We start from the raw sequence: 23,805 nt of genomic DNA on the forward strand, positions 1-23,805 counted from the left end.
TTTTTGTTAGACTTCTTCAGTTTTTATTTCTAGGCACATCTCAGTTTTTAATTTTATTGATTCCTTTTGTAATAAAATATCTTCAGCTATCTTCAGTGTTTTATTTCACTTTTTTGTTTGTTTTCACAGACATCATTGAGGTTTTACCCATATCCTCTGTTATAACCTTGATTTCCTCTAGGATGGTTGTGGTGGTTTGGTGTCATGGTGTTAATGATTTTGGTTTCACTCTGGTGTTTAGTTATCTGGATTTGGCATGATTGTGATTCTAGCTGTTGCTATCTGGACTTGTCTATTTTTTTGGTTTATGGTGTTTAATTTCTTCACTTTTATTTTCATCTCTGGATCTTAGGAAAGGGTGTTGGCTGTGTATTGTCTTATAGAGAATTCTTCTGAGTGTGTGCCTTGATAGGTCATTAGGGATACTAGACAGAGACTGTTTTTAGGTGTTTTAAAAAATAATGATGAATAAAGATAAACCTTAACTCAGAGTATAGGGCTGGAAAAGGTTTTGAAAGCAAATTGACCCAAAAAACAAGATGAAGTAGCCATTTTCATGTCTCAAAAATAAGTTTTTAATCAAAATTAATCAAAAGAGATGGGGAAGAACACTTTATACTTACCGAAAGAAAAATCCACCACTACAACCTCTCAATAATGAACATCTGTGATGGAAATGTAAGGATATCATCATTCATAAAAGAAATATTACTAAAGTTTAAATCACACACTGAATCTCATACATTAATAGTCAGAGACTTCAGCACCGACTTTCTCCAAAGGACAGATCATCAAAACAGAAAGTAAATGGCGAAAAAAGAAACTAACAAACATCTTGAATCAAATGGGCCTACCAGTTGTCTATAGAACATTTCTCAGCGGCTCATGAAACCTTCTCCAAATTTGACCATATAATCAGTCACAAAAGAAGACTCAGAAGATTGAAATAACTCCATGAATTTTATCAGACATTCATGGATTAAAGCTAGACTTCAACAACAAGAGAAACACTTGATCATAGAAGAAACAAAGGAAGAAAAAAAAAAAGACAATCTAGTTTTCAATGAAAATGAAGGCAAAACATACCCACACTTATGAGACACAATGAAAGCAGTGCTAATAGAAAAGCTTACATCATTTTGATAAATGACGTGCCTTCCTAAAGCAATTGGAGAGATCCAATACTAATAATTTAGCAGCACACTTAAAAGCTCTCTAACAGAAGGAAGCAAACACACCAACATGGAGCAGTTGACAGGAAATATTCAAACTTGGGGTTGAAATCAATACATTGGAAACAAAGAGACTGATACAAAGAATCCATAAAACAAAAACTGGTTCTTTGACAATATCAACAAAATACACAAACACTTAGCCAAAGTAACTGAAAGGCAGGAGAAAAGTATCCAGATAAACAACATCAGAAACAAAAAGGGGGACATAACTACAGACAATGAGGAAATAAAAAAAATCATTAGGACTTACTTCAAAGGCCTGTATTAAAAAAAAATCAAAAATCTAAAGCAAAATAAAATTGATTTTCTGAATAGATTTCACCTACTGAAGATAAATTAAGATCAGGAAAAAGTTTAAACAGTCTAATAACCACTGAGAAAATAGAAGGAATCATCAAAAATCTCCCAACCAAAAAATGCACAGATCCAGATGGTTTTAGTGCAGAATTCTGTCAGGCATTCAAAAAAGAATTAATACAGATACTCTTCAAACTGTTCCACAAAAAAGGAACAGAAAGAACACTGCCAAATTCATTTTATGAGGCCACAGTCACCTTGACACCTAAACCACACAAAGATCCAACAAAGAAAGATAATTCCAGACCAATTTCATGCATGAACTTCCATGTGAAAAACTCAATAAAATACAATCTGAATCCAAGAACACATCATATACATCATCCCGGGATGCAGGGATGGTTCAACATAAAAAATGTCATCACTATAATCCACCATATTAAAAAATTAAAGAAAAAGATCACATGGTCATCTCATTAGATGGAGAAAATATGTTTGACCAAATCCAACATCCCATTATGATGAAAGTCTTAGAGAGATAAAAAGATACAAGGTCTATATTTAAACATAATAACGGCTATATACAGCAAGCTGTTTGCAAGCATCAAAATAAATAATTGTAGAAATATTGTAGAAAATAAATAAATGTAGAAAAATTCAAAGCAATTCCACTAAATTCAGGGATAGGAGAAGAATACCCACTCTCTCTGTTCCTCTTCAATATAGTACTTTAAGTTCTAGCTAGAGCAATAAGACAACTGAGGGAGATCAAGGGCATACAAATCAGCATGGAAGAAGTAAAAATATTGCTATTTGCAGAGGAGGTGGTAGTGTATGTAAGCAACCTTAAACATTCCACCAGAGAAATCCTACAGCTGATAAACAGCTTCAGCAAAGTATCTGGATACAAGATTAATTTAAAAAAAATCTGTAACTCTCCTGTACATAAGGGACATATGTGTTGAGAAAGAAATTAAGGAAACTACACCATTCATAATATCCACAAATGCAATAATGTATCTTGGTGTGACTCTAACCAAATACGTGAAAGACCTGCATGAAAAGAACTTCAATGGTCTGAAGAAAGAAAATGAAGATGTCAGAAAATGGAAAGATCTCCCAATTTCCTGGATCCATAAGATTAACATAGTGAAAATGGTCATCTAACCAAAGGCAATCTACACATTCAATATAATCACATCAAAATACCAACACTGTTCTTTTCAGACATTGAAAGAAGAATTCTAAACTTCATATGGAATAATAATAAAAAAAAAAACAGAGCAGCTTAAACAATCCTATACAATAAAAGAACTTCTGGAGTTATCGCCATCCCTGACTTCAAGCTACAACACACAGCAGTAGTAATAAAAACTGCATGGTACTGGCATAGAGATAGTCTGGTTGGTTGATCAATAGAATTGAATCAAAGACCCAGAAATAAACCCACATACCTTTGGTCAATTGATTTTTGACAAGGAAGCCGGAACCGTACAATGGAAAAAGACAGCCTCTTCAATAAACCATGCTGGTCTAACTGTATCTCTGCATGTAGAAAAATGCAAATAGATACATATTTTTCTCCCTGAAATAAATAGCAAATCCAAGTGGAGCAGAGACCTCAATATAACTGCAGACACACTAAATCTGTTGAAGAGAAAGCTAGAAAGAGCCTTGAACTCATTGGTACAGGAGACAACTTCCTGAACAGAACACCAACAGATCAGGCTCTAGGATCAAAAGTTAATAAATGAGACCTCATGAAACTGAAAACTTCTATAAGGAGGAAACAATATCAATGAAACTAAATGTCAGTCTACACATTAGGAAAAGAACACATCATTCCTATTTTCAACAAAGTGCTAATATCCAAACTATACAATGGACCGAGGAAATCAAACTCCAATAAAAATGACCCAATTAAATAATTGGCACAGAAGTATACAAAGAATTTTTAACATCGAAATCTTGAATGGCTTAGAAACACTTAAAGAAATGCTCATCTTCCTTCATCATCAGAGAAATGCAAATCAAAAGGACTCTGAGATTCCATCTCATACCAGTCTGAACGGCTAAGATAAAATCTCAAGTTATAGTACATCCTGGTGAGGATAAGGACAAAGGGGAGCATGCTTTCCTTGCCGGTGTGAGTGTAAACTTTTACAAGCACTTTGGAAAACAATCTGGGGCTCTCTCAGAGAATTAGGAAGGCCTAGGTATACCACTACTGGATATATACCCAAAAGAGCCTCTACAAGAAGGACACCTAATCAGCTGCATTCATAGCAGTTTTATTTGTAGTAGCCAGAGTCTGAAAACCACCTAGATGTCCCACAACTGAAGAATCGATAAAGAAACCATGGCACATTTACACAAAAGATAATACTCAGCCATTGAAAACAAAGCAATCAACTTCCACTGCTTTCCCCAGCCAGCGGTGAGGTTTTCTGAATTCTCTGTTTCTTATCAGGCAAAGAAATCTTGCATTGAGCACACATAGACACACCCTACCCACTCCACCCAATCCCCTTCCCCCATATTGGCTGCATATGACAACAACTTCACGTTTGGGTTGGGACTTCTGAAAAAAAAAACAAGTTTCTCTAGGATTATAGTAATCAGATTAGAATAGGAGAGAATATTGTCATAGTGATTATGGCATTTAAGGAGACCACAGGCCAGAACTGCACACCCTCATGGTTTTATAAATGGCAAATGCGCCCAGGTCAGGCCTGCACAGAGAGATGATGAGAGACACTAAGGGTGAGGAAATGGAGACCCCCTCCTCCTCTCCAGAGATGCTTCCAAGCTCAGACACACCCAGGAACCTTTGCGGAGGAATTCATCCAAACCCTTCCTGGATGAGAGGAGTTCTGGAGGAGTTTCAAATTCCCTGCAGTCACCAGAGCGGTTAGTGCCACCTGAATTCACTGTGCCAATTGCTTGAGATAAATTTGAAGGCACTGCTGAACTGATGACCCTTTGGACTCTATGAGTTCACAGCTCTAGTCACTAGCTTTCTGCTAGTCATTGGCAGAAGAAGGTTTAGGTGTTGTGCTAAGCACATTGGCATCTACCATATACAATATATTAAGGATAAAACCCCTCAGCAAATGATGTCCTCACTGAGATAATTTCTAAACCAAAGTTTCTGAAAACTTCAGTCTTAATTTGCATACATATTCTACTACTAAAACTTCATAATCATTAAGAAGTGACAAAGTAAACTCATCCAAGTGTTGTGCCAGCCAAATCTGAAAACATCAGTAGTGGATATTTTGGGAACAGGGACAGTCTCTGACATGAACTGATCGGCCTGCTCTTTGATCACCTCCCCTTGAGGGGGGAGCAGCCTTACCAGGCCACGGAGGAGGACAATGCAGCCAGTCCTTATGAGACCTGATAGACTAGGATCAGAATGAATTGGAGGAAAACCACCCCTATCAGTGGACTGTTAGAGGGCCATGGATGGAGAAGGGGGAGAGTGGGTGAGATTGGGAGAGGAGGAGGGAGGGAGCTACAGGGGGGATACAAAGTGAATAAATTGTAACTAATGGAAATAAAAAAAATAAAAATAAAGAAATAAAAAAATAAACTCAATCAACTAGGATAATCTCTAGACTGGACAAAGAACCCCATGAATTTATCTGACAGCACTTTTGCAATAGAGCAATTTGGAAGTTAATACCTATTTCAGCTACCAGAGCTTTGAAACAAAAAAATCAGTGAAATTCAGCTGGGCAGGGCTCCCTGGGGAGCGACAGGAACATTTCAGGAGGATCCTAGGGATGCCCTGATGCCCTGTTCCTAGGAGGAACCCAACTCTCTTGGGCACTCAGAGGAAAGCCCAAGGTGAACATTCCCAGGCAAGGAATCCCAGAAACCGTAGGCGCCTCTGAAGATTGCGCAAGTCTTTTCCTCCCCCGCCCGCTCGGTGGCATGTTTCTAAAATCCCAATCTGCACAACATAAACAGGAAACGTGCAGCCAGAAAGCCTTGCCGGTGCAAATTCCAAGCTTCCAGCCGAGGGCGGGAGAATCTCTGCTGCGCGGCCAGTGGCAAGCAGGCAGCAGAAAAGAGCAAACTTTGCAAGTGACCCCGCGTCCCTCCACGCCCTTATCCTCCTACAGCAAAAGGGAGAGAGAAGGCGGAAGGAAAGACCCCGCTCCAGGAGAATAAAGAATAGGGGAGGGGGGCGTTGAAGCAGAGGCCCGGCCTCTAAGAGCTCAGCCTTGGTGGCAAGAATGCTCCAGGCCGCCCACTTCCCTAGCAGCGTGTCCGAGCAGCCTCGGAGGAACCTAAGGGCCGAGCCCTCTGAGGGTGGGGCGGGGTAGGGGCAGGCGCAGCCGCAGAGCGCTCCTCCATTGTCAAGCGTGACGGAAGCGCCGTCGCTATAAATACAGACGCTGAAGGGTTATCGCTGAGCTCGCCTGGGCCTGGTGGGCGGCGGCGGTGAGGGCGGCGATGGGAATCCGCTTCCCGGGCTCGGTGGCAGCGGTCGTGGCTGAGACCAGAAGAAACCAGGTAAGGGTGTGGGGCGGACACATCCTGGGCTCCGCCTCCGCCCACCCAGGCTCCGCCTCCACGCGCTCCACCTCCATCCCCGGGCTCCGCCTCCTCCCCTGAGCTCCGCCTCCACCCCTCGGGCCCCACCTCCCTCCTTTCCTCCGCCCTCACCGGGCTCTGCCTCTGTCCTTCCCCCGTGCTCCGCCCCCCTCCTCTGCCCTGGGCTTCCCTTCCGACCCTGGCAGCTGTCCAGTGGGCTTTGCTGGAGCAGGCATAGCTGCTGGGAGGTGGGGAAGTGAGAGGGGTGGGTCCCGCGGTGGAGAAGCAGCGGGTTCACCGGTGTCAGCCATCGCGGTGCAGCCGAGCATGGCTGGCTGTGGGCGTGTGTGAGGGACCCGCAGGATGGCGGTCGCGGGGAGAGACCGCGGCTTGCAGCCGGGGGCTGGGCGGGTCGAGAGAGCCTGCCTGCATTCAGACAAGAGCTTCTGTGCTGACTGCTGGTACCCGGGACTGTGCACTCTGGCCGCAGGGGTTGGGAGGGCGGGAGCACACTGTGTGTAGTTCCTAGGGATACACTTGTGCCCTGCATCCTGAGGAAGAGTGATGCTGGGGCCAGGCCTCCAGGAAAGGAAGTGCAGAGAGTCTGGTGTTGCCTCCTGCCTGGCCTGGGGCAGCGGGGGAGGGGGGCTTGGACATCCCAGTGGAATGAACACTTGCTGCTTGGAAAGGCCACAGGATCCTTGCACCTTGAAACATTTCTAGGACTATTGTTTCAGGACATATGTGCCGGCATTCCAAAATGAAATGACTCTTCTTAAGACAGCCAGCCAACCACTGCAGGTGCTCTCTCTCATTTAGCTTTCAAGTGATTTGATTGTTCTCTTTATTCCATCAGAGAATTCTTCTTAAGACACAGTTTGGTATATACATTGCTGTTTATACTTTGATGGACTTGCACAACCAGGAGTATACAGGGTTCATGCGGACTTATTTTCCTATTTGTATTTCTTTGGGTTGCTATGTCTAGATAATCAGGATGTAATAACAAGGTTACTGTAGAGCTGGGAAAGCTCTTTTATTTCATGGTAATTCCAGTTTTACACTTGCAAGGAATTTTAGCTACCAGCTCTGTAGCCCCTTGTCTCGGGAGGTGCTTAGGTTGTTTTGCTGATTGTTGGTCGTTGGTAGCACTAGAGTACTGCTGTTCTACTCATCTCTTTTTATTGTTTATTTATCCCTACGAATTTGTTTAAGAGAAGGAATCGTTCACATTTTTTTCTCACTACTGCCTAATTGAGGTCACTCAAGAGAATCGCTTGTAGGTTGGTGAGATGGCTCAGCAGATAAAGGCTCTTGCTGGGCAAGCCTGGAGAACTGAGTTCGATCCCTGAATTTATGAAAAGGTGGAAGGCAAGAAGTGATTGCACAGAGTTGTCTTCTAACCTTCCTATGTGTTCCCTAGTATGCATGCTTCACCGGCATCATGAACACACACACACACACAAGCTAAAAAAAAGAAGACATTGTGCTGTACTTAGAGAATCTTCCTGCTGCTCCAAAATGTCATGTCATTTCACTTGTCAGTCTCTTACAGACATAGTCTTACCCAGAATGCTAGTATGGAATATCAGTTTTGTTTTTAATCTTGTTCTGTTTTTAGTTACATTGTTCTTCCCCCTACAACAATATTATTTAATTTTGTTTTGTTTTCTTTTTTTTTTTTTTTTTTAGACAAATTCCCTCTATAGAGTCCTGGCTGTCCTGGGATTCCCTATGTAGATCAGGCTGGCCTTGAACCTACAGAGATCTCCCTCCCTCTGCCTCCCATATGCTGGAGTTAAAGACCACACACAACTTCCCCACAACAATTTTGAAACAATAACGAACTTGAAAAAAGTTCCAAGTATGGTACACACTTAATTGCTGTTTTACTTTGGACATTTTGAGAGAAGCTGGTGACCTTAATGCCCTGTCACTCTGAGTTGTTTAGTGTCAATTTTATGCAAACAGAATGTTGTCCTACATAATGACAGTGCAGTTATTAAAATAAGAAATTCACGGTGGCATAGTATTCCATTTAATGTGGGATTTATTGACTATGTTATTACTCACATAAATGTCAAAAGAAGCTGGTACATTTAAGTGTTGCATTGTCTTTTATCTCTTTAGTCTCTTTAAATATGGAACAGTTCCCTCATCTTTTTAATGATCTTGTCATTTTGATGACTATAGGTCAGTTATATTTTTCTTCATTAATTTATTTATTTGTCCATTTTACAGCCCACGCACAACTCCACTCCCTCATCCCTTGCCAGTCACAACCTCCCAAATACTTTCCCTGTACCTCCCCCAACCAGCCCACCCAGGCACATCAAGTTATATCAGGATTAGTACCTCCTCTTTCACTGAGGCAAGACAAGGTAGCCATGCTAGGGGAATGGGATCCAAAGGGAGGCAACAGAGTCCAAGTCAGAGACAGCTCCTGCTCTAGTTGCTAGGGGACTGACTTGAGGACAAGCAGCCCATCAGTTTCATATGTGTAAGAGGCCTAGGGCTAGTCCAGGCATGTTCTTTTGTTGGTGGTTCAGTTTCTATGAGGCCCCATGGTCCCAGGTAAGCTGGCTATGTAGGTCTTCTTGTGGTGTCCTACCTCTCCAGCTCCCTCAATCCTTCCTCTAACTCTTCCACAAGATTCCCAGAGTTCTGCCTAATGTTTGTTTGACTGTGGGTCTGTGCAACTGTTTCCATTATTTCCTGGATGAAGCCTCTCAGGTGACAGTTATGCTGGTCTCCTGTCTACAAGCATAGCAAAGATATGAATAAATGACGAAGGCCCAGGCTTTGGGGTACACTATTGCTTAGGGGATTGAAGAAGAGGAGCAGCAAATGCATTTGGTCAACTTGGAAGAGATATTCAGCTCTCCCTAATAGATATTATTTTTCTTGTAGGTGATATGAGCCATAATTTTTGTCTAGTTACATGGCTGTACAGAGGAGACTGTTTTCAAATTAAAACAAAGTTTTTAGATTTCTCTTCTTTTTTCTTTTTTTTTTCCTTCTTTTTTGTGGGGGAGGAAAAGGGCCATAAAAAATGGTATCTCTGTGAGTGTAGTCCTGGCTGTTCTGGAATTCTGCCTCAGTCTCACAGAGATCCACCTGCCTCTGCCTCAAAAGCACCGGGATTAAAGGCTTGCATCACTTGGTGAACAGGCAGTACTCTTAATCACTGAGTCATCTCCAGCTCTCTTAAAATTTTTAACAGACATAATCATGTGACTATGTCTACATTAGCTGAATATAAGTGGACTGATAAATATAATGTTTCAAATGTGTTCTAATGAGGTAATGGTGTGTATTCCCAGCCTTTCATTAGCTGAGACTGGAGATCAGCTGGGAGGTGGTGGCTCACCTTTAATCCCAGAATTTGGGAAGCAAGGCAGAGGCATTTGGATCTCTGCATTAAAGACCAGCCTGTTCTATAGATCTAGTTCCAGGACAGCCAGGAAACCTACCCAGAGAAACCCAATCCAAGCAAGTAAGCAAGCAAGCAAGCAAAGGACTGGAGATGTAGCAGCCATCTTGGGTAGGAGTAACAGAGCAAAGAGCTAGAAGGATCCTGGATAACTAATGACTGACAGTAGGGTTGCTATAGTAGATCTAGATAGCTGGTTTGTATTTTGTTTTTCTTTGTTTTTAACATGATAAATAATAACATTATATGTTTAAAGCACTATAAATCCGAGTTTTCAGTTTCATGCTGGCAAAAAAGGTATAAGGTGACTGGATGGGTTATCAGGGTCCAGGAACATTGATAGTGAAGGAATGCTTTTCAGTGTCATATTTAACCAATTGAGGGCATCACTGAGAGAAGCAGTTATTGAAGAACTTTGTGGTTGAATGTACAGATGATCACTTATATGCAATGTACAGATAAGAGAAGACTGTAAAGTCTCCCTCCTTCCTGTGGCCTCCCATTTTTTCTTGTGAGTAATTAACTCCATCATTGAACAGCAAATCATGAACTGCAAGTTTACGCTAATGAATGATGTACTCTTTTGAGAATTTATACAGTTTTTTTTTCTTTTTTTCAGTTTTTGTTTGCTGTTGTTTGTTTGTTTGTTTTCTCAAGATAGTGTTTCTCCATGTAGCCCTGACTATCCTGGAACTTCCTCTGTAAATCAAGAATGTTCTCAAACTCAGAGATCTGCCTGTCTCTGCCTCCTGAGCACTGCAGGGATTAAAGGTGTGTGCCATCACTGCTTGGCATAAAGGATAATTTTTAACTCTGAGTTTTTTTTATTTGATTGTTGTTTTACTAACCAAATTACAGAATATTGGTAGAAGAAATGATAAGAATTGAGGTTAGCTGATTAAACACCACCCATGTGAGAAATCTCATTGTGATAGGTATGAACATATGTTTGGAATACTTTGAATGTGTTTTATTTAAATTTAAAAAAAGACAAGTTCCATGTACTAGTTTGGTCTGGCTTTTTACTTTCCTTCCTTCCTTCCTTCCTTCTTTCCTTCTGAGACAGGATCTCTGCAGCCTAGTCTGGCCTGTAACTCACTAGATAGTTGCCACCGGTACTTGCAAACATTACATTTTAAGAGGAAAATACAAAGGATATATATTTTTTTGAGACAGGGTTGATCTTTGTAGCTTGGCTATCCTGGACTCATTTTGTAGACCAGGCTGGCCTGTAAATCTCAAAGATCCACCTGTCTCTGCCTCCCTGAGTTCAAATCTTTATTTTATAAAATCATTTTATCTTCCTCTCTGAGTTTATTTCATTTTCACTTTTTATATTTTAAATTTTTGAAATAGAGTTTCTCTGTGTAGTCTTGGTTGTCACATAACTCAGATCTGCTGGTTTCTGCCTCCCAAATTCTGGAACTAAAGTGTTGGCCATCACCATCAGGCTTAACTCTGTTTCTTAATGATATATTACATACTAGTTACAAGTTAGTTTTCCAGCATAGGGGCTGCTATAACAAAGTATCATAAATGTGGAGGCTTAAAACAACAGGTGGTTATTCTTGCATAATTTTGGGGGGTTGCTCTGAAATTTACTTGTCAGGAGGTAACCTCCTTTGAAGGCTTTCAGGGAAGAATATTCATCTCTTCTAGTTTCTGGTGGTCCCCATTGTTCTACCATTTATGGCACCATAATCCTATTTTTTTCTTCTCTTCGCATGGCTTTCTTTGTTTAAATCTTTTTCGTTTTTTTTTTTTTCATAAAAACAATTTCTTTGTTCAGCCTGGTGGTACATGTCTATAATCCCAGCTATTTGGGGGACAGATGCTGGAAGATGCCAAGTTCAAGGCTTTTGTGAGTTACAGAATGAGTTCAAGGCCTGACTGGGAAACTTAATCTCAAACAAAAATAAAATTAGAAAAATGTCTGTGGCCATAGCTCAGTATAGTGAATCACCTGCCTAGTGAGGCCCCAGGTTCATTTCTCAGTCCTGGGTGTTGAAGAATATTAGAAGGCCCTGTTTTGCCTTATTATTTCCTTTTCTTTCTTCTTTTCCTCCCTTCTTCCCTTCTTTTTTCCCTGTACTAGTGACTGTGCCTAGAAAACACACATTTTCTCTCTTTCCCCTCCTTTTCTTGCTCCTTCTCTTTCCTCCCCACTTCTTACCTCCCTACCAGACTGAGCTATATGCCCAGCCCTGTTTTTTTCTATAGCCAAAGACTGTTATAATGGCTAACTTGAACTGTCAGGTTGACTCACCTGAGAGAAAGGAACCTTAAATAAAAATTGCTTTCCATCAGATTGCCATGGAGGCAATCGCTAATTGATGTAGGAGGGCCCAGTCCATTGTGGAAGTATCTTCCTGCTTGTGTATGTTACCATTCCTTCAGGTGGGCCTGGGTTGTATAATAAAGGTAACTGAGCAAGCCAATGAGTGTTGTTCCTTCATGCTTTCTGCCTCAGTCACTACTTTGAGTTTTTGCCCTGTTTTTCCTCAATGGATTATAAGCCAGATAAACCCTATCCAAAGTTGCTTTGATCAGTGTTTATCATAGCAACAGAGAAACAAACCAGAACAACTGTTAAACCATAGAAAAAGAGTGAATAAATTCCATAAGTAAAGCAGGTTTTAGTTTCATAAGGTGCACATTCTACCTTAGGAAAGGGAAACACAGAACTTAACTTAATATTCAATATTTCCAAAAAAATAGAATAATTTTTCTTTGTATTCTGTAAGTAAAATTAGGAGAAATAGGTATCATGTCCACCAGAATTAGCTTTCAGGAAGCTGTAAACACTGTGTTTTAGTGTTGAAGTCTAGGGAATTGCTGCTAAAAACTTTCAAAGCCTTGTCATTCTTTTTCAGCTACAAGTACTAATGAGGTAACACCTTGGGAAAATGCGGCGTTACTGGAAAACAGGTTAATGCCTTTGATTGCAGACTGGTGGCCTAGTCTCCTTTCTTTCTCTCTTAGCAAGTTGTATGACCTGTTCACTGTTTACTTGTGGTAATGAGGTTTGAAGCTATTGAAGCTATTAGGTATTCATAATCTTTGGAGATGAATACAAATTTCATGATGCTTTTTTTACATTACTGTTAATTATCATGTATTACAATTTATTCAAATTGTACTGTGTCTGTGTCCCCCTCCCTCATATCCATCCAATCACACCCTCCTTTTCTCTTCTGCTCCTAACCCCCTCCCCTAGCCTACTGATAGGAAAGGTCCTACTCCCTTTCTATTTGACCCTAGCCTATCACGATGTTTTATACAAGTATTCCTCCTATTGTTGCACACATATTATTACAGTTATCTAGCCTTCTCTCTAACATCTATCATCTGTTTATCATCTATATCATATATTTATTATACACACAGGGACACACACACAAGGTTGTGAAAATGTTATTTCTTCCAAAAACATGTGTTTCAAAAATTGATCAAAAAGAGTGATTTAAAGTAAAAAATTTGAAGGAACTGAAATGCATGTGTCACTTTGTCAGTTATGGCCTGAGCCTTGGGATGTTGACATCACAGTGGTTTCTCCCCGACTACTACACAATGTTTACACTTCAGTGGTTTGTATACAGACTGTTGTAGCCATTTTTGGTTAGAACCAGCAAAGAAAAGTATAATTTTATGCTCAATGAGAGTTTCTCTATTCCAGGCTCCACTTTGAAGGTATTTTAAAATTACTATTATTATTTTCTTGATAGACTAGTGGTTTCTGGAAGGTTTTGGTCTTGATTTCTCTACAACATATGACCTAATTCTTAACAGTTGCTTTATGACAACCACTCCTGTGAGAAATAGTCAATACCATTACCCCAAACAAAGTTATCATGTCAGAGAGGTGTGCTCTGAGCTATACAAGAAAATGATATCTGTGTTTCTTCAAAACTATCAGCCTAAGTTATGAGAGATTATTTTCTGTTTCATCTAGTTATTTTCCCCACTATGCCAACAAAGATTTGTTGGAAACTGGTCAGATTTCAGCCCAAAGTACAACAACATTATGGTTTTAAACATTTATTTGTCAGTATTTTAACATGGATTCAGCTAGATAGGAATGACTTTCCAGTCATACTCATTTAATTTCAAGTTCATCATAAAACTGAGTTGACAATAGTTTATAAAATACCTTTACATTACTGCCTGGTGTGTTTGATGACAACCATTGCCAATGCCTCTCTTTGACTCTTCTATTCACAGGTATCTTTAATCCTCCACAAGTAAAAACTGTGGCTTCTCAGTACATGTTCCTTGAATGGTGTAACATGATTTAGGCATAGTAATATTCACTTAATAAAATATGTACTTTAAATATTCAAACTGTATGAGCAGGGACAGCAAAGAGACAAGCAAAATAGTAGCCACTTCGTTATTAGAGGGAATGTTTTTTATTATGGCTCAGAGAGGGAAAATGTTCAGAGGCACCTGAAAGAGTTAAGAGCAGAGAGTAAAAGAAGCAGACTTGATATGACCAAGACTGCCTAGAAGAGAATGGAGACTATTAGGAGAAAAGTAGAGATAGCTTACACAGAGACAAACTGTGCTTTCATAAATGCACAAGCTGAACCTAGATCCCTCTACATGTATATGTAGCAGATGTGCAGGTTACTCAACATGTGGGTCCTCTAACGATTGGACTGAGAGCTTTCTTTGACTCTTGCTTGCCATTAGTTTTGTTTCCCCTAGTGGTGCTGTCTTGCCTGTCCTTAGTGAGACAGGATGCTCTTACTCCTGCCTGATGTGATGTGTCAGAGTAGGTTGGTACATTTAGGGTGTGTCTCTGATGAGAAAGAAGGAATGGGAGAGGGGAAAATGATTTTGGGACTGTGAGGCGAGAAGGGAGGGGCCTATTATGAAGATAAAAAAATAATAAATTAATTAGTGGAAAAAAGACAGGGTATTTCTAGAATATTTAGGAGATTTGGATAGTGCAAAGAGAGATAAGGATGTTTGGGAAGGGACAGGAAACTAGACGTGCATTTTGAGATGTGTGACAAGTACATGTACTTCCCCTTTAGGTAGCCTTGAGGCCACCATGGGTGTTGGTATCCTGATAGGAGCCACAGGTCAATAGAGATCCTCAGGTCCCTTTTGTTGGAGCAATGAGAATGGCTACTTTGATGGACAAGAAGTATTTCACAAATTTTTGATGAATGCTATTTTTTATATGTTTGGTTTTTTGTTGCTTATTTGGTTCTAATCACCAGAATTTCTTTGATAATGCATGTTGAGCAGGTCTAGGACTGGAATTTTTGGATATTTGCACTCTCTGGGACCTAACTACTTTCAACTATTAGGAAGGCCTGATTACTTTCATCACACCTATTCATGTCCTTTTCAATAGTAATGGGTTTAGTTATGACATGCCATTATATAGATTTCCTTCTGTTGTGTTTTGTTTCCAATATTCAAATGTCATTTTTTAATAATTTTTATTTTTTATATTAATTACATGTTGTTTACTTTGTATACCAGCTGTAGTCCTCTCCCTCATTCCCTCCCAATCCCACCCTCCTTCCCTCATCTCCTCCCTGCCCCTCTCTAAGTCCACTGATTGGGGAGGTCTTTGTCCCCTTCCCTCTGACCCTAGCTTATCAGGTCTCACTAGGACTGGCTGAAAGTCTTCCTCTGTGGTCTAGCAAGGCTGCTCCTCCATCAGGGGTGGGTAGAAGATCAAAGAGTCTGCCACTGAGTTCATGTCAGAGACAGTCCCTGTTCCCCTTACTAGGGTACCCACTTGGATGCTGAGCTGCCATGGTCTATGTCTGAGCAAGGGTACTAGGTTATATCCATGCATAGTCCTTGGTTGGAGAATCAAGTTTCAGGAAAGGCCCCTGTGCCCAGATATATTTGGTCCTTGTGGCGCTCCCATCCTCTCCAGGTCTTACTAACTTCCCCTTCTTTTATATGATTCCCTACACTCTGCCCAATGTTTGTTTATGGCCCCGATGTCCCTCAAAAGATGAATGGATACATAAACTGTGGTACATTTACACAATGGATTACTACTCAGCAATTAAAAACAAGGCAATCGTGAAATTTGCAGGCAAATTGTGGAATATAGAAAAGATCATCCTGAGTGAGGTATCCCAGCAGCAGAAAGACACACACAGTATATACTCACTTATAAGTGGGTATTAGACTTATAATATAGGATAAACATACTAAAATATGTATACCTAAAGAAGCTAAACAAGAGGAGGTTCTGGAGTAAGATGGTCAGTCCTCACTTAGCAAGACAAATGTGATGGACATTGGAAGTAGAGGAAAACGAGAAACAGGACAGGAGCTTACCAGAGAGGGCCTTGGAAAGACTCTACCTAGCAGTGTATCAAAGCAGATGCTGAGACTCATAACCAAATGTCATAATTTTAATATCACTATTATTCAGTAGAATATCTTAATGAGGAACTTTACAGTCTGGTGGAATTTTGTTATCTTAATTAGAACTGTATAATGACATGTATTAATGAAATTAAACACTTTGCAAGAGCTAAAAATTTTTAATTTTACCAAAATACAATCATTTCAAAGACAGGCATTCTAATTTTGAATAATTTGTCCATGATTAATATATGTTCAATGTATACTGCATATTTTATTATGAAATTGATAAAGTATCTCTTCAGTCAAAATTTTTTGTGTCTCTAGGATTAATATATAAAATTTGCTATATATTAATAAGCATGTGTAGTCCTCTCCACTTTTCGAAACTTTCTGAATTCTCTGTGCATGCAACTTCTGACTATATCTCAATACAGTGCATTCATCTTTAAAATCTGCTGTGATTTTTGCATGTCTTATACTCTAAGGTTCACAGTCTTAATGATTTTGAATGCTGCTTTTTTTCACATAGACCTTTAACAGTTTAAAAGAATTAGGAATTCATAACCTTTGGAGATGAATATAAAATTCATGATGCTTTTTTTTACATTACTGTTTATTATTATTATCATTTATTACAATTTATTCAAATTATACTGTGGCTTTGCCCCCTCCCTCATCTCCATCTGCTCACATCCTCCTTCCCTCTTCTGTGCCTTAGTCCCTCCCCTTTTCCACTAATAGGCAAGGTCCTACTCCCCTTCCATTTGACCCTAGCCTATCCCGATGTTTTAAACAAGTATCCCTCCTACTGTTGCACACATATTATTTCAGTTATCTAGCCATCTATCTCACATCTATCATCTATAATCTTTGTCATATATCTATTACACACACATATTGTTGTGAAAAACTGTTATTTCTTCCAAAGAAACGTGGTTCAAAAATTGTTCAAAAACAATGTTTTAAATCAAAAGTAATCCAATAAAAAATGGGGACAGAGCCAAAAATAGAATTTTCTGTAGAGGAATATCTCAGAGAAATACTTAAAAATGCTCAATTCCCTTAGTTATCAGAGAGATGCAAATCAAAATGACCCTGAGATTTCACCTTACACCCATCAGAATGGCTAAGATCAAAAGCTCAAAAGACTATTCAGGCTTGTGGTCACCCTCAGCTACAGACCAAGATTAAGGGAATATGAGACCACACCTCAAGAAAGAGAAAAAAAAAGAACTAGTGTGCAGTGATGAACAGAGAAAGTAGAAGAAGATTTGATGGACTTGACAGTAGGGTTAGCAGGAGCTGCAGCAGGTCGATGGGTGCAGGAGCTGCAGCAGGTCGATGGTCACAGCACGTTGGCAGGCACAGTGCGGGGTCTTAGGCACAGTAGTAGTCTCCAGTGTAGGGCGAGCTCATGCTGTGTCCACTTGTCCATCTCTCTCTGTCTGTCATTCTCAGTTTTTAAGTAGATTTCTTTTATTTATCTGTGTAAATGTGGGTATACATGCCTGGCAAAGGCCAGAAGAGGGTAAGAGATGCCAAAGAGCTAGAGGTCATTGTGATCCACCTGATACAGGTTTTGAGAGCCTAACCCAGTCCTCTGCAAGAGCAGCATGTGTCTTAACTACTAAGCCATATCTTCAGTCCAGTTCTATGGGTTTTGATGGGACAAGCAGTTGGAAACATGAAGACCAGGTTGGTCTGGAACTCATCATCCTCCCTCAGCTTTTTGTCCTCCAATTACAAGTCTGCACCTTCATGCCTGCCAGTCTTTTTCTTGAATGGTTTCAGGTCCGCATTTTGTGGTCCAGGCCACAGACTGCAGATAACAGTGAAACTGACTTTAGCTCTGTGTCCCTGAGGGCGTACAGAGTGTTTCCACTGTTGTTAGAGCGAAGCTAGGGTAGAACTTCCACCCTGCTAGGGATTTAAGAATCATGCTGGGACTGTTTTGTCTAGTGTTGATCTGTGGATCCCAGGTTTCTGTAGATCTGATGTTGGAGCTCTGTGCCTCAGTACCCAAGCGGTAATCAGCAGCAGGTGAGTTCAGCAGTCATGCATGCAGCAGGACGCTAGATTCTGGAGCCTGTGGGAACCCAGAAACTTTTCCTAAACTGCTGTCCTAAGTTTGTAACCGATGTTTCCCCCACCCTATGGTTACCTCCCAACAGGGTGACCCAGTCTGTCCTGTTTTCGGGTCCACAGTTCAGTCTAGGATGTTGAGTAGAACACACAGGAGCAGGTAAGTGGCTCTATGCTGCTGACTGGGCATCTGAAGGAACCCAAAAACTTTTCATGAGAAGTTGTTGGGGGAGTGTGGTGGAATTCCACTGGATGCCCTGAGGTTGGACTTGATGTTTCTTTCACCATGGGGTTTCCTCCCAACAGGAAACCTGGTCCCTGGTGCTTTGGTGCCCACAGTTCTGTGTGGGACAGTGATTTGGGCAGACAAGTAGCTCTCTGGCCTGAGCACCTTCTAGAGCCCAGACCTTTTTCAGGGATTTTCTGGGTGACCTGAGGTCAGTCCTGATTGCTTCCTACTCCATGGGGTTTTTTTCTAGCCTGGAAATCCCAATCTCTGGTGTTGTGGGGCCCACAGTACATTCTGGGATGGTGACCAAAGCACACAGTCATGTGGCTCTGGGCTGGTGACCTATTGCCTGCAGGAACCCAGGAACTCTTCCATGGTTTATCTGGGTGGCCTGTGAAAAGAAGCGATTACTTCCCACTTCGTGGAGTTTGTTCTTAACTTGGAAACACAATTGCTGTTGTTTTAGGGCTCAGAGTTTGGTCTGTTGCTTGCTGTGTAGTCACTGCTCTACTGCTCTGCAGAAACTATCCTCTTGGTACCACCATCTTTGATTCTCCTTTCTTTTATTAAACATTTTTTTAATTTTTCTTTTCTTTTTTATTTTAATAATTACAGTTTATTCACTCTGTATCCCAGCTGTAGCCCCTCCACCATCCCCTCTCAATCTCACCCTCCCTCCCTCTTCTTCTCCTATGTCTCTCACCCAGTCCAGTGATAGGGGAGGACTTCCTCCCCTTCCATCTGACTATAGTCAATCAGGTCTCATCAGGACTGGCTTCTTTGTCTTTCTCTGTGGACTGGAAGGATAGTTCCCCACTCAGGTGGAGCTGATCCAAGAACTAGCCCATGAGTTCATGTCAGAGATGGTCCCTAGTACTATTATTGGGAACCCTCTTGGATACAGAGACGCATTGGACTATTTCTATGTAGGGGTTCTAATTTATCTCCATGCATGGTCCTTTTTTAGCATATCAGTCTCAAAAAGACTCCTGTGCCCAGACCTTTTGATTCTGTTGTTCTCTTTGTGGAGCTCCTGTTCCATCCAGATATTTCTATCTCCCCCTTCTTTCATAACATTCCCAGCACTCTGAAAAATGTTTAGCTCTGAATCTCAGCATGTTTTGATACCCTGCTGGGTAGAGTCTTTCAGAGGACCTCTGTGATAGGCTCCTGTTATTTCTCAGACAATTAGGAATAGTGATACCTCAAGATCCAGCTATACCATGCCTAGGCATATATCCAAAAAATGCTCAAGTATACAACTAGGATATTTGCTCAACCATGTTCATGGCAGCTTTACTTGTAATAGCCAGAAGCTGGAAACAAGCCAGATGTCCCTCAGTTGAGGAATGGATACAGAAATTGCGATACATTTACACAATGGTATACTACACAGTAATTAAAAACAAAGAAATCATGAAATTTGCTGGCAAATGGTGAGATCTAGAAATTATCATCCTGAGTAAGGTATCTCAGAAGCAAAAAGACACACATGGTACATACTTACATATAAGTGGATATTAGACATATAATATAGGATGCTCATACTAAAATCTGTAGACCTAGGGAAGGTAATCAAGAAGGAAGACCATGGTAAGATGCTTAATCTTTTCTTTCTTTATATCTTTTTTTTGAGCAAGGTCAGTTACCCAGACTGAACTCAAATTTTTGCTCTCTGGTTTTGTTTTTCTAATTCTTTTTTCTTTTATTAATTATTTTTACTTTTTTCACAGTTTATTCATTATATATCCTGACTGAAGGCCCCTCCCTCAACTCCTACTGATCACATCCTTTCTCTTCCCTCTATTCTCTTCCCCTAGTCCACTCAAAAGGTGAGTTTCCCTCCTCTGCCATCCACCCATGTCTTATCACAATACTACTCAGCTGTTAAAACAAGGAAGTAATATTTCTGCTCTTATTACTTCTCCATAGGCCACTCTGCTCACGTCAGAAGACTCCATACCCTGAAGCTTGCCTGCAACCTTACTGTGAAATTAACACTAAGTATAACTCATTTTACAGAGTCCCACTCACAAGACAATGTTTAATTGACCATCTCACATCCAGAAACATCTGAAATATGAAATGCTATGAAGTCTGAAACATTTGATCGCAAGCATTTCAAAGAACTTGCTTCTCCTTCTGTCTAGAGGAACCACCTCAGGAAATAAGTTCAAATTGAATTCCAGAAAACAGAGGCTATATACCCCTTGGGAAATGATTGGGATGCTCCATGGAGAGGTGTATATAATCGTTCAAAACTAGGTACTTCAAGAATGCTTGATTTGCATTAAATAGCACATTCCTATCATCTGAACAAGAGCACAGATCCTAATCATCCTATATTTAAAAGGAGGAGAGAGTTAGCAGGGATCAGTGTCAAAAGCCATCTATCAATTTTGGCTAGTAGCATCTATGTCTAAAGACACTCCCCATTTGAAGTCAGGCACAGAAAACTCACCCTTACATGGTTACACAACTAGGCCAGCAGCAGGGTCATACATGGAAGAGAAAGCCTCCTCCTTCACATCTCAAAATTCAGTCTGGCTTGTGATGGTTTTCAATAGAACCCCTGGAACAATATATATGTATACACAAATAAACTTCTACAGGCTACCACTGTTATGTTACTCTCAGAGAACTTCCTGGGTGGTGTTAGTTCACCATTCCCTACATATTCATCCACTGGACTGAACTTTTCTTGTCTAAAGTGAGGCAACTGTAAACAGTAAATATTGACAATCAGATTTATCAATAAGTCTTCCCTAAACACATTTTATAATACTTTTGCATGTAATTGATATTCACCATTCATTGTATTCTTTTTAAAAAGTAAGTTTATTTGCTTTAAATTCCAAATGTAGTCCCACTCCCTTCTCTCCCCCATTACTACCCTCCATTCCTATTGCCCCTATTCCCTTTCCCCTTCCCCTTCACAAAAGGGAAGTCATTTCCATTGAGCTAGTTTTTCAGTTCTGTTGGATCTCAGTAGACCAAAGAACACAAAGGCCTTTCCATATTGCTGATAGTCAAATACTTCCTCTCCAGTAAGGATAGTTTTATGATGATGATGACTCTAGATTTGTGCAAGGCTTCACCATTTTAACACATTCAAAAGTTCTCTCCAGTATGAATCCTTTCATGATGATGAAGATTATACAAATATGGAATAGTTTCACCATGTTAAAAGCACTGTCCATTAGGATTTCTTTCATGAGTGTGAGGATGGTTCTGAAGTGCAAAAGTTTTTTCACATTGGTTAAAGTCAGATAGCTTCTTTCCAGTATGTTTTCTTTTATGTATTAGGAGATGTTATGTACAAAGGCTTTGCCACACAGTTAATTCATATGGTTTCCCTCCAGAATGTGCTGTTGTCTGTTATATGCAAAGGTTTTATCACACTAATTATCCTCACCAGGCTTCTCTCCACTGTGCGTTTTTTCATGTTTCCTGAGACAGCTGTGCAAAGGCTTTATCATATTGGGTATATTTATAAGGTTTCTTTCCAGTATGTGTTCTTTTATGGCTTATGAGATTATTATTGCGTGCAAAGGCTTTACCACACTCATTACATTCATAAGGTTTCTCTCCATTGTGTGTTCTTTTATGGCTTATGAGATGACTGTTTTGTGCAAAGGCATTACAACACTGGTTACATTTATAAGGTTTCTCTCCAGTGTGTGTTCTTTTATGGCTTAAGAGAGTACTGTTTACTGCAAAGGCTTTGCCACACTGGTTACATTTGTAAGGTTTCTCTCCAGTGTGTGTTCTTTTATGGCTTAAGAGAGTACTGTTTACTGCAAAGGCTTTACCACACTCATTACATTCATAAGGTTTCTCTCCAGTGTGTGTTCTTTCATGGCTTATGAGATGACTGTTTTTTGCAAAAGCTTTACCACACTGGTTACACTCATAAGGTTTCTCTCCAGTGTGTGTACTTTTATGGCTTATGAGATTACTGTTTTGTGCAAAGGCTTTGCCACACTCATTACATTCATATGGTTTCTCGCCAGTGTGTGTTCTTTTATGGCTTATGAGATGACTGTTTTCTGCAAAGGCTTTACCACACTGGTTACACTCATAAGGTTTCTCTCCAGTGTGTGTTCTTTTATGGCTTATGAGATGACTGTTTTGTGCAAAGGCTTTACCACACTGGTTACATTCATAAGGTTTCTCTCCAGTATGTGTTCTTTTATGCCGTATGAGCTGACTGTTTTTTTTAAAGGCTTTACCACAATGATTACATTTGTAAGGCTCCTCTCCAGTGTGTGTTCTTTCATGGCTTATGAGAACAGTGGTATGGTGGAAGGATTTACCACATAGAGTGCGTTTAAAAGGTTTCTCTCCAGTACGACTGCTTTCATGCCTGCAAAGATAATTGGCACATGTGAAATATTGACTACAGTCATTTGATTACACTAGTAAATATATTTATCTATATGAATCAATTTTATAATTTGGTCTAATGATAAAGAAGAATCAAATCTTAAACTTTTATTATTTTATTTACATTCATGGTATTCCCCTTCATTATGGGTATTTTTGAAGATCTCTGTGATGGTAAGAGCATTTATTATGTGGTTCACTTTTATAGCATCATTTTTCTATAAGAGGTTTTCTCGTGTATATGAAGAGTATTGTAAGGATTCAGAGTTTTACCGAAGCAATCCCATTCACAAATTTTTGTACGGTATGAATGACACTTCATTTACAAAGTGAGCCAGGACAAGCAGAAGTTCCAAATTCCTAGTATTCATAGGTATTTTCAGCAGTATGATTTTGCTGATGAATTCTCAGTGAAGTTGCAAAACCAATTAACTGTTACCTTTTATCACATTCAGAAAATCTACTCAAAGTGGGGACTTCTACAAAATTAATTATTCTTGGAGAAACACAGGTACACTGCTTCTTTCAATATCTCTATGCTCATGTGTCTTATAAACATTGTGACATCTGATATACCAATTTAAATTACAAGAATAATAAAAGATTCCCACATTGAATTAACACGTTTTTTTTTGTTCATCATAGACATGTCATATAGGGATTAAGGTTTCTCCACAATTATATTCTTGACTTTCATAAGCTGCTCCTTTCACTAAACTTTACAGTGTTACTACCTGAATATGTGTGACACTGGTTGTACTATGAAATATCTGCTCATTAGAAGGTTTTGAAACATAGTGATCACCTATTCAATGTGTATACCTCTTACAATATCTGAGTAGATAGAATGAGACTAAACAGATTGGCAGTTTAACTCAGTAGCTGTAATGTCTATATGATTTCAATGGTATTTTCTGTTACAACATTATTTTATTTTCTTCTATCTTAGGGGAGTGCCTTGCAAATACAAATCAGATACCTGACATTGAGGTACGTGGAATTGTGAGATTTTAATGATCATCAGTACACTTAAAGCAGTGCTCTTTTTACACTGTTGCTTTTCTTTAAAACCTCCAGGACACAGCCAGATGTGCTGGTATATTCCTTTAATCCCAGCATTTGTGGAGGCAGAAGCAGGCAGATCTGTGTGATTTTGAGATCACATTGTTCTAACAAGCAGGTCTAAGTCAAGCCACAGTACACAGAAAAAAAAAAACTATTTCAAAAACAGAAAATAAAAAGCAGCCAAC

General features: G+C 40.0%; 1 protein-coding gene across 1 annotated transcript in view; it reads right to left on the reverse strand.

Moving 5' to 3' along the window:
- LOC132650690 (zinc finger protein 91-like) overlaps nt 1-23,805 on the reverse strand; it is a gene marked incomplete at both ends in the record, with an annotated part of 682,672 nt that overhangs the window by 89,729 nt on the left and 569,138 nt on the right. Inside the window, 1 exon segment of the mRNA XM_060376030.1 lies at nt 21,658-22,451. Within this exon segment, the coding sequence (XP_060232013.1) occupies nt 21,658-22,451 (794 nt within the window).

This window comes from Meriones unguiculatus, assembly GCF_030254825.1.
Source record: "Meriones unguiculatus strain TT.TT164.6M chromosome 13 unlocalized genomic scaffold, Bangor_MerUng_6.1 Chr13_unordered_Scaffold_28, whole genome shotgun sequence".
NCBI classification, from domain to species: Eukaryota; Metazoa; Chordata; class Mammalia; order Rodentia; family Muridae; genus Meriones; species Meriones unguiculatus.